A 12,363-nucleotide genomic window follows, 5' to 3' on the forward strand; every position below is an offset into this window, starting at 1 on the left:
TCATACTAAAGAGAGAAAAATTTAATCACGGCACAATATTTAGCGACAAGTTTTCTTTCTTTTTCTATTCTTTGTCCTGCCTTCCTTATTCAATAATGCACTAATACTTACGTAATGTTAAATCAATTTCCAAACGAGAATTAGGATCAAAGGTTTCCCTTTTTTATTCTTTGTTAATTTTGATTAACTACTATACAAATTATTCATCAAATTATGACGGTCCATTTTTAAGTGTAGCTAATATTACAGCGAACACCCAATATGAATGAAAGATTTATTCACCCAACGGTTACAGATTAAAGACAAAAGTTTAACATAATTCAACACGTGTTATATATGTAGTAAAATATTACAAACGAATACTCACGTGCCTCCTCGAGTCTTTGTCCGATTAAGATGCTTTTTCATCTGGGAAACTTAACCACTTCACTATATCTTCAATTAATTAAATTCTAATCCAAATTTATTCTAATTCGAGTAAAAATTTATGATTTATCAAAAAAAAAAATAAGTGATGAATGAAGATAATCACAACTGAAGTAAAAATACTTGACTATTTTTATGCATGGTTATTCAGGTAAGACAGAATGAAGCATTAACCTATGATATAAAGCCCTATAGGACTTTTCAATCCGAAAACGACAATCAGATTTTCTGCCCATGTCTTGTCCTATTTGACAGCATTAATCTATTTATAGTCCCAGTACGATTCAAATTAAAAAATTCATATTTTGTACCTTAACTGTTTTTAATTTACTCATTTCTATTTTAAATTCGATAAAGGTTTATTTATTTTTTGAACATCGGGATTCACTGTATAAGAATATGCAATCCTTGCTTAAAACGACAACTTAGATATCATATACCAATTTCGCTAATCTTAATTAATATTACCAGTAAGATTACTTAAAAAATGGCTTATATTTCATGTGGTATTGGAAACCTGAATATCCCGCTAATCTCGACTCCAATCTTAAGTCTTAGAATCAAAGAAAGAAAAAAAACTATAAGAAATAATCTTATTTGGTAAGGGTATTTCAAAAATAACTATGAAAATAAATTTAATATTTTTAGATATATTTAATCATAATTTAATAAAAATATTTTTAAAATTATTTCAAATAAATTAAATTATTTATCACAAGTTCTTCATATTTATGCTTTCGATTTCTCTCTCTCATCATTCCACTCTCTCTAATTTTATTTATTTCTCTCTTTGACATTTGTCTGCTATACTTTCTATTTATTTCTACCGTATTTTTAAATTTCTCTTTCTTATACTTTCAAGACACCAAACGATTATTTTGATATGCTTGGATGGGTGGTTATTTAAAAATTTAAATTTTTAAGTATTTTAGATAAAACTAAAATGGTAGAAATGATTATAGATATTTAAAATTACTTTTAATTGGGTTAATTTAAGACCTAGATATCAATAAACTCAAGAATTTGAAATTTATAAATCGAGATTTTTAGAAGAAATTTTTTTCAATTTTTAGTCCATATAGGTGTTTTAGATAAAAAAAATTTATGTTTTGATTTATAAAAACATGTTAGAAACACTTTAATCGATGTCAAATTGTTCTAAAAAAATAAAAAGAAATGACAAAGTAAGAGAAAATTTGAAGTTTTAATTCGTAAGTAACAACATTTTAAGTATTAAAGTGTAACAAAATATTTTTGAATATGGCGTGTAACAATAATATTTTTTCAAAACAATAATTTTTTTTTTCAACATGGCGTGTTACAATATTTTTTAACTATAGTGTGTAACATGTTTTTGTGTACATAATGTGTAACAATAATATTTCTTTAACATAGTGTGTAATAACTTAACCAAGGCGTGTAATATGTTTTTGTACATAACGTGTAATAACCTAATCAAGACGTGTAACATCTTAACTAAGGTGTGTAACATATTTTTGTACATGGTATATAACAACCTAACCATGACGTGTAACATATTTTTATACATAACGTGTAATAACTTAATCATGATGTATAACATGTTTTTATACATGACATATAATTTTATTAAAGTTATTTTTATCCAACTTAACTAAAAATAGTTAAAACTATAAAAATGACTATTTTTTAAAATATTTTATTTTTAAGAGTTATTTTTAAAAATACCTAAAAAGCAAACAAATTTTTTATAAATATTTTTCATGGAAAAAGGATTTGAAAAAGACAGTTTGTTTTGGTATCTTTCCATGTTCCTTCTGTGCTGATTACTTGTTCATTTTCTACAATGCAAAATTATGATAATGGCGAAGGAAAGGAGTTTCTTCATCAAGTAAATTTTTTTCTTTTCTGTTTCAAAGCCAAATTTGAAAATAATGGTAGAGTATTAAATTTGTGCACTTATATGTCAGATGACCCTTGTATAGGAAGAACAGTTGTAATTGTCCTAGGCATGTCTTTTGTCAATCCAAAACAAAGTCTTATGACTTTTGATCACTGAAAGGATATTTAATTTGACAACTTTGGAAAAGCTCAAGAGGAAAGAAGTAATTGCTTTGATCATCGTGATTGTGACATTAAATTTATCGACAAAAATAAATTATGACATTAGGCCAAAAGCTGATCGAAAGGCAAACCCAAAAAAAAAGGAGCATCAAAGGGGGAAAGGAAAAAGATATCTTAGGGTAACCAAATAAACACCCAAGAAAACCATTAGAAAGGCTTCTTTTTCTTTATCCTTTCTTGTTGGTAATGTTGATGCCTCTATTATTATTAGGTTGAAAGAAGACAAAACAGGGCTTACATAAAGCAGAAGATGCATAGATCAATGGGACTTTACCTCAAGGCAAGTGACTGTCGATGAGCAGAAAAAAGGCAAACTCTGACCTTTGTCCTACAACAACGACGACAGCGAGAGTGACACACTCCATCCCAGATAAATATGCCTTGTGACAGATAAATCCAAAGGCCAGGAATGCTTTCCACTTCCAATGAGTCTCTTCGCACAGCAGGCAGAAGAGGGCCTGTGCACTAGCAGCGAGGTCTCCAAGAAATTTATGTTCCTGACACAGACCACCTGTCTTAGAGCAACTGGGCAATTGCCAGACCAAATTATGTTTGATTTTATCTCTTATGCAATTTGTTTTCATATCGATAATATCGATATTTTCATACAATTTTTTTAAATTATAAAGTTTCTTTTCAAAAGCTTCTGGATTGCATTTATATTTTATCTTTTTTTAATTTAATTTCAATAAAACCTGTGATTGAGAGACATCCAAAAAATTAGAAATAGAGATATCATTTTAAAAATTTTCATATTAAATATAGAGATAGATAGAATAAGATTTATGAGGTATAAGAGAATCATCTCTAATTATATAATGTAGAATTAATCAATCACATGTATGAAAAATAAATAAATTCAACTCAAAGCTATTTTATTAATAAGAAAACAATTACATTTTTCTAATAAATAAAATTCAAGAGATATTTTTTTTTAACCTCTAGTCTATAGAGTATACGTATAAAAAAGAAAAAAAAAATATTTTATTATGCTGTAAGCCTTATGGAGAATTTTATTGCATGAAAATAATAACACACTCATAAAAATAAAGCAGAAAAGCATCAATGCTTGAAATTACTTGTCATGAATGCTGATCATGGCAAGTTTGGCCCAGATATGATTTAGTTTTTATCTTAGGAAAGCTGGTCCATTCACTTCTCTGCTTAACTTTCTTCTCACCTGCTGTTTGGCAAGAAAGAAAATTTAAATAAAGGTGATAATCACTAACCCCTCTCTTTTTTTGCTTTTCCTGAGTGAGACCAAATATGCTAAAGTAGACAAGGCCACGGGAAAATAGCCATACTTGTCACGGGAAAATCCGAAGTTTTCAGTAAATTAATTTGTTGTATGTCGATTTCGTAATTAATTAGAGCTGGACCTAATCCCCTCATAATTTTCAATGAATGTGTAGTGTACTTTCAATTCCTTACAGCTCATTTTAATTAATTTTCCATCTGGCCAAAACAAAAACCACAAAAAGGAAAAAGAAAAACAGCTGCTGCCGCTAATTATTTAATGTACGCTTATGCAAGGATGGCGTTAGGGTAAAGTCATCCAAGCAAGAATTTTAAGTTTTAAATTTTTATAGGTTTTATAATTTTATAATAATATAAATAATTATATTAAAAATATATAAAATTAAGATAATTAATGAAATATTTACCTATTCTCTCATATCTAATAAATATTTATTTTCTATCACTTTTATATTTTTATTTATTTTTAATTATTTATTTATTTTTTATTAAAAAAATAAAAATAAAAATAATTAATAAAATAACATATTTTTTTTACTTTTTAAATTTTTTATCTTTTCTCCATTCCCACAATACTATTAATTCTCAATTATTTTTTTTATTTTCAATCAACTAAAAATAATATATTTTTAATGATCCCCAATCGTTATTTTTTTTACATATATAAAATTAATTATTTTTTTTCAATTTATAACATCCCATTATGAATTTTTTTTTCATCTTCTACTCTTTCTTCCTTAACTTTAATAAAAGACCCCATTTTTTAAAATTTCGATAAATAAAATCTCATTTAAATGGTTAATTTTAAACCTTTGAAATTATTATCCATCCTACTCCTGCATTAATTATTTTTTTCACTGTTACAGCATAAAACAGCTGATTTGCAAAAAAACATGTCTTCCTCTTCTAAGATTATAAAAAAAAAAAAAACATGTGATGATTATTGACTACAGACAAATCATGCACGTGAAAATTTATTTATCTTTTGGGTTTAACAGATTTATTATGGAAATGCATATTGGGAAGAACTCTAGTCGGCAACTACCCCTGTCTTTACACAAGAACTACAATGTACAAAAAAATAAAACAAAACTCTATTATTGTGATGTGGAAGAGCTAGCAATCCCAAAAGGGGTGGCTTTGATTGGAAAACACAGAGTTGGCCCTGTCTTTAATTATGACACCCTGTCCCACATTGGTGTAATTAATGCATAAGGCCAAGGCAGATCATGAGAGACTGAATTTTGGCTTCCACAGCTTGTATTTTGGTTTTTCACATATTTTACCCAAAATCAAATTGTATTATAACCACAAAATATTATTTATTTCATCCTCTTCCTCTTGTGTGACAATTATTTATTAATTTAATTGTAGAATATTTTATTTATAAATGAGTAGACTCTAACTTAAACTTTATTCAATAACTATATATAATATTAAAAAAATACAAATATTTGAGATAAAAATGAGAAGGCAAGCAACTCCCTGTATCATAAATTTTTCATTATTTTAGTATCATTTTTTGTTACCCATGATAAGGGAACAGTTACATTATAAGATTCTTCTTCACGAGAATTGTAGAATTTGCTGATGTAACAGCTTTGAATAATTTGTCATATCATGATATTGTCCAAATAATCTGTACATGTTCTAATTCAAGTAAATAAACACAGATATAAGATAAGTATTGATGTATTTATCTGCCTACCAAATATAGTTCAATGATTAAAGTAATATTAAAATTAATTTTCTTTTCTATAATATAATATCAGTATAGACTAACAATTAAGGTTCGTTTTGTTAATACTTTTGTTACTTATTTGTACTTCTTTCTTCTTATTCATTTAAAAAACAAAAAAAAATATGAATTAAATGAAATTTATTTTACATTTATTGGCTTAAAAATAGCTGACATTGACATTATGTTATCTCTCTATCGAGTTAGAACAAATGCATGAGGTTAGGTATTAATTTCAATATATAGGCAAATAACTTAAACGATTAGGTTTTGAGCTAGCTTTTGAATTTAGGTTCAAAATGAATCTTAGATCGTGTATTGTAGACAAGTGCTTATGGAATTTTCATACATAATATGGCAAAATAGTGAAATAAAAACGTAAAAGTGAGAACTTAAAATGATAACCTAATAAATGTAAATAAATTGAAACATAAAGAATTAAGGTGGTGTTAGATAACTTACATTATAATGTGATCACTTGAAATAAAATTATCGAAAAAATAATATTACAGTATTTGATTTATAAATATTTATTAAAAATATGATGTTAATTTTTAAAATATATCTTTATATTTATATTTTATTAAATTAAAGCAATTAAATAACAATAAACCAAGTAGAAAAGTAGATGGCAAGCTCCCATCCTAAATCAAAAACCTTAAGAATTCTATATTATACCAGAAAAACGAAAAAGTTTAATGATTGATAGATTTGGCAGGGTCCCATGCAATTTGAAAATGCTGGGGTTCCTTAAAGTAGAGAAAGTTGTTTGTATTTTTGTGGGGATGAGGAATGGAAAGAGCTTGTAACGGTAAAGAATCAATGATCGTGGAGGTCTCAAATCCATCAACTTTTTTTTTATTCATGTCGCCCGTAAAATTCCAAGTCCACCATTTCCACACCATTAATAATAGTCCATGTCTTCATATCATTAAAGAGATGAAGACCATTTTGTTCCAACGGCCACGACTGCAAACAAAATTATGTGAACACTATTTACAGACAATTTGATACATGGAATTTATTTCACCTCTTCTGTCCACACCCACCAACCATGACCTTTGGTTCACACACAATCATGCACTTTACCCTGCAAATGTAATGGCTGCCGGATGTGTTATTTTTAACTGATTAACATAATAAGTTATATAAACAAAATTATAACTTAAAAGGTTGTTTTGATTATGTTAAGTTATGTATTAGCATTTTTTTTCATTTTTATTATGATATATAATGATGCAATTATGTCAAAATTTTTGTCTCCCGATATCTATCAACCATTAGGTAACTATACACTGGAATTTAAGCTAACCTAATTGATGGTGATCATGCTCCCAAAAGAAAAAGGACAAAGGATATTGATGATGCCGATGTAGAATAGAATACTATCTTCTTCTTTTTTTCTCCCAAAAAAGTAAGAGTTCTTTATGCCTAGCAGACAGGAAGGGGAGTGTTGTTGAAGAATGGAGGCTGAAGAGTATATTTTATTAGGATTTGTATTTGGGTTTATTCCCCTTTGGACCTTACTTTGAGTTCATTGTTTAAGCAATGAAAGAAAAAGGCTCATTCCAAACCATTAAATTTTTAAGGAATAAAAAAGAGATAATTGAATTTCTTTATTGTTACTGCAAGACTATGCAATGAGCACAGCTAAATTGTCTGACAGTTTCAGTATGTATGACATTTGGGTACACAAAATTCTATACAATTAGCTCAAAAAATTTGGGGTTTCTATGCTCTTAATTTTAAATTCATTTCTGCAATTTAAATTTGGGCCAATTTGTTAAGTCCTTTTCATATAAACGTTTTCTTTAGGCCTATCTACAGTTGACAGCAATTGCTTTATGTTAAGCTGCAAGCTTGGGGCCAGGACCTTATTTCTCCCCTCAAAGTGACAAGTACAACCAAAGAGCTTGCAAGGTCTATTGCGTATAGTCTCTCTCACACCCCATTAATGGAGCCTTGCACAAGCAAAATCCTATACAGTTGACAATGATTGACATGTTATACAGATCACATTTCACTCAATTAACTCATCCAGTGGATATTGGCTCATTAGCCATTAATCAATTTAATGTTTATGTAACTCCATTAGCAAGTGTACAAGCAGGGATATGAAAAGATACAGGAATTGTTCCCAACGCATTCTCTTTCCTCATCTCAATGTGAATTCTTTCAAAAAGAAACAAAATTAACAACGATATATCACCCACAACGATCACCATCACCAAAATTTTGAGTCCTACCAGTGGGGGCAGTGTTAACACTATGTGTTGCTTATACAAAACTGAACCCGGGTTTGCTCTCCAGTCTTCAACAAGACTCTGCTCCTGGGTTGGTCTCGCTAGTTTCACTGCTTTTGGCAGTTTCATTGCTCCAGACAGTTTCACTCATCTCTGTGGTTTCACCTACATCTGCCCCCCCTGATGACTCTCCTTGTTCAGGCTTTGCAGGTCCTGGACCAGCAGATACTTTCACCATTGATGGTCGCAACAGCCTGTCTCCTAGCTTGAAACCTTTGCGAAATTCTTGAAGAATGATACCTTCTTCAAATTCTGTGGAATCCTCACGCATGATTGCTTCATGCAGCTTTAACAAGAGGGAAAAAAGCAATTTGTTAGAAAATATCCATCAGCAATACACAGATAAAAAGAAGCTCCCATTCTCTCCATCGTCTACCTACCTCTTTCAAGCTTAAGGAGTTACAATTAACTTTTCATGCCACAAATAATATCTAAGATACATATCGACATTATCATATCATAACTCGTAAACTCACCAAGTCAGCTCAAATCAATCAAGACTTGGTTTGAATTAAAAGCGTATCCAGGTCTTTATAAAACCTGAACAAACTTGATTAAATTTTCGAGAAAACTCATCAAGTACTTGACTGAATATCGAGCCAACTCGGTACTTCACCTGCATTAAGCCAATTATCATTATGCCAATGAACAAACCAAAAGAATATCTTTCATATAATATTCAAATGGTAATATCCCTTATGGATTTAACTCGAACATCTTCAATAAACTTCTACCGTCTTCCATAACTATCTCATATTCAGCTTATTTCTTTCATCGGTAATCAAATACAATCATGAATCTGGGGCCTTGAAAGGCAATTATTTCATGAACTGCCTCCTCACTCAATAATGGAGAGGACATGGACTTCATAATAAAAATATTAGAATGAGGCCATGAACATTCACAATTACCAAAAAGCACTTGACTTAGAAGTATCCAATGCAACAATCATGGAATATCCCAACATTGAAGCTTATTTTTAATAATAGTAAACTTTATCATGTCTCTAAGAGGTTGGGAGAGCAGAGAGTAATAAGTACTAACTCACCATTGGATCAAAGGGATTTCCCACTGTTTCCACAGGTTCTACACCAAGCGAGCCCAAAATCTCCATAAACTGCTTGTATATGCTCTGATAGCTGCTACTGATCTTCTCTTCTCCCTCGGTTTCAACCTTGATTTGGGCTTTAGCTCGCTCAAAATTATCCAAAACAGGCAACAAATTTTCCAAAACTTCTCCTTGGGCATTTGTTACCAACGAAAGGCGCTCTCTCTCTGTTCTCTTACGGAAGTTGTCAAAGTCTGCACTAATCCTAATAATTCGATCCTTCTCTATTGACAATTCTTCTAACAAAGAAGCCATATTCTTTTCAAGATCAACTTTCTCGTCTTCAATGGATTTTAAAAATGCTTCTATGTCGGCAACTTTTGACTCATCATTACTTGCCAAAGCTTCTTTGTATGATTGGAGCAATAATACTAGGGCTGAAGAAGGTATTTCTTCAACGTCACTACTCTCATCGGCCCCATCATCCTCTTCAATAGCAATAGCACCATCTGAAGAGTCCTGTTACATATATCCACCAGGATGAAAAAAACGGACACAAATAGTCTCTGACAATTTAATCAAAAAGAACTAGGAAAAGAAAAATATTGCAATAAAATAGAACAATATGGAAATCTCTCAACATTGTAGTCTTCACCTTATGCCAGGCAAACCATGGTTAAATCAGATTAAAACCTGATACATCAACCCTAAAGAATCATATTATGCAATAATTGTCAGGAAAAATCAAAGTGAAACAATCAATCTGATATTCGCTAATTTCTTCTAAGAAATAAGGCGCATTAGTGAAAATATTGGGATATCAACTTATTGGCAAGGCATATACACCGTATTTTTTAACCCTTCAAAGTATCATTTAATCAGCAATTAGAAAAGAATAATAATGAAAATGTTAATGACTCCATTTTTTAGGAAAAAAAAAAAACCATATAAGAATGATGAGTAGAAAAGACTGAAAACCACTTGATTCAAGGATTAACATAGTAATATGAAATATTAAAGCTAAAAAAAGTATTGGCATAAATACATCTAGCAAGGATTAACAGCAAAAACTCCTCTTCTATGACAAGTTACACTAGTCCTTTATTTGAGTAACACTCCCTTTCGGTCATTTGAGGATTCTAGAGAAAATTGTAATCAAACATCTTATCTGGCATATTACACATTTACTGCAGCCAAAAACATACCAATTGATATGCCTAATAAGAAATGACCAATCAATAAGATCTTAAAAATAGTTTATTGGTGCCTTTCAAAAAAAAAATAGTTTATTGGTTTAATATACTCTTTGGCCATATAAAATGTTAAATCAAAATGGAATTGATGCAAACTGTGTTCTGCAGAATTGCTAACTTCTTAAATGATGACAAATATATCCACTGATTGATAAAGGAGAAGATAAATCATTAGCATCAACTATAAAATTTTAACAGTTTATCCTATCACATTACATATCACCTCCAAAAACCCCTACATTACATAAAGACAATGTTGGCTCTCATTTAGCAAAAAGTATTCGAAATGAGTTACCCTAATTATTTTCTGTTTGTGCGGATGGAAACTGATCTTGAAGACTGAAACTTTTTTAGACATATGATAAAGTATCTAGACTCCCTACCACAAATAAGCCAGTAAATATAGAGTCTAGAAAAAGGGAAAAAAACAAAGGACTCCAAATAAATTAATCCTTTGTAACATAGCAACCTTTATTTGCCATAATAGAGAGATTGTTGCAGCATAGTGATACTCATACATGAGGGACAGTACTAACATTTTTAAATTGAAGTACTAAAAACCATAAGTCTTCTTTGTAGATATAGATAGGTAATTTTGAAACAGATAATTAATATATCAATATACCAGCTGTGAAATTTTGGCACAAATCATTGGAGCCAGGTTACCCTCATCTCTAGAAAGGAGCCAACCACCAGGTTTCACTCTAAATTTCTATCTAACCATGTTTCAATCTCAAGATAGATGACATTGAACCAAGTACGAAGTTGGCCACTCTCAGATCAGGTTACAGTGTGCTCATCAACTTCATCATAATTTTCACACAGATCGATGCCCTCAAAAGGCAAGTTCTGATAAATGGAAACTGCTAAAGTGAGCGACAGTTATTGTTCAACGCCGTGTCAAAACTCAAAATAGACACAAAAAATGATTCCTTCCAACATTTGAGTTATTTACAAGCTATTTCATTATATCTACTTCAACATGTAATCGGACAATAAATGTAGGACAACTTAACATGGGTCAATGTAGAAAAAGAAGAGTTATAGTCATTCAGCAAACCACATCCAATCACAAGACTACAAAGAAGAGAAGATTTCGACTAGAAAAATTCTTAATGAAGCTAAATTTCACACATTATCAAGACACCGTCTTTTGCTCATTTCTAACATACTTGACCCTTAAAATCCAAATCCCATAAATGTTTTTGTCATATTTACAAGCAAAACTAAAGATAAACATAAAAACAAGGCAAAAGAAAACCCAGAAAAATAAAACCAAAACCATGGGAACCAATGTTGAGAGAGTTAAATTTACCTCAATTTGAGGTTCTTGAATTTCTTGTTGGGTCTCAGTAGTTTCAGTTTCACCTCCATTTGAAGAAAAAGGAACCAACTTTACGAACCTGAGAGAGGGAGTGGAGCTGAACCGGAAGGGACAGATTGTACGAGCAATTCTGTGTTTGAAGCAGACACGGAAGGGCTTTGGGGAGATTAAGGAAATGGGTGTTACACGTGGAGGCAGAGAAGGAGGGGATTTAAACGGAAGCGTTTTAAGGAGAGTGGCCATGGGGGTTGCAAGAATCTAGAGAAGGCGGAGAGTGAGAGAGAGAGAGAGAGAGAGAGGTGGAGGAAGAGAGAAAGGGTGGGTAAAGATAAAGAGGAAGAGGGTTGGGGTTTGATTTGGACCGTTGATGATTGTTCTGTAAGCAGATCGGACGGCTGTTTGGTGACTGATTCTCATTAGGAGGTTGTCTTGTCATAATGAACATTTTTGAGGGGAAGAGCAAACTTTTTATTGCCCGATCATTCTGGAAAAAGAAACTCCTATTAGATCATTCAATAATAAACTCCTAACCTTTAATTAGAAATAATTAAGTTTTCAGTAGCAGAGAATTCCTCGTTAACCCTAAAATTTATTTCTATATATATTTTTTTGAAACACATAATGAATCTAAATATCTCAATATCTTTAAATTTAGCTTTGAATAACTTGACTTAAATTTGAATTTACACATGGATTATCTGTTTGAGAAGAAAGTGTTTGAGCAACTAGGTTACTGTCAACTTATAAGTATATTTTTTGAAAGCTAAGATCCGATGCGTATTTAAGCCCTCTATATACTCTCCAAAGTTCAACTTTGTAAACTGAACATTTATGAAGAGTTTGTTTGATAACTGCAAAATGACTTGCGAAGGAAAAAAATTTTTTATGTAAAATATTTTATAAAAAAATTT

At 30.6% G+C, this 12,363-nt stretch overlaps 1 protein-coding gene across 1 annotated transcript; it reads right to left on the reverse strand.

Moving 5' to 3' along the window:
* Positions 1-7,639: 7,639 nt before the first annotated feature.
* EMB1241 (Co-chaperone GrpE family protein) lies at positions 7,640-11,779 on the reverse strand. The gene is made up of 3 exons (XM_021426570.2): positions 11,444-11,779; positions 8,876-9,394; positions 7,640-8,113 (listed from the first exon to the last, which is right to left on the reverse strand). The coding sequence occupies exons 1-3, from the start codon at positions 11,693-11,695 to the stop codon at positions 7,838-7,840; spliced, it is 1,047 nt and encodes a 348-aa protein (XP_021282245.1). The 5' UTR covers positions 11,696-11,779; the 3' UTR covers positions 7,640-7,837.
* Positions 11,780-12,363: the final 584 nt, after the last annotated feature.

Source organism: Theobroma umbraticum, unplaced genomic scaffold (genome assembly GCF_002168275.2).
Source record: "Theobroma umbraticum cultivar Fairchild unplaced genomic scaffold, ASM216827v3 scaffold_147.0, whole genome shotgun sequence".
Taxonomy (NCBI): Eukaryota; Viridiplantae; Streptophyta; class Magnoliopsida; order Malvales; family Malvaceae; genus Theobroma; species Theobroma umbraticum.

Excerpts from the sequence above, each read along its gene's own strand:
- EMB1241 (XM_021426570.2), bottom strand. The coding sequence starts at position 11,695 with ATGGCCACTCTCCTTAAAACGCTTCCGTTTAAATCCCCTCCTTCTCTG. Across the intron at positions 9,395-11,443 it reads TTCAAGAACCTCAAATTGAG|GACTCTTCAGATGGTGCTAT; the intron begins GTAAATTTAACT and ends TATATGTAACAG. Across the intron at positions 8,114-8,875 it reads GAAATCCCTTTGATCCAATG|CTGCATGAAGCAATCATGCG; the intron begins GTGAGTTAGTAC and ends CTCTTGTTAAAG.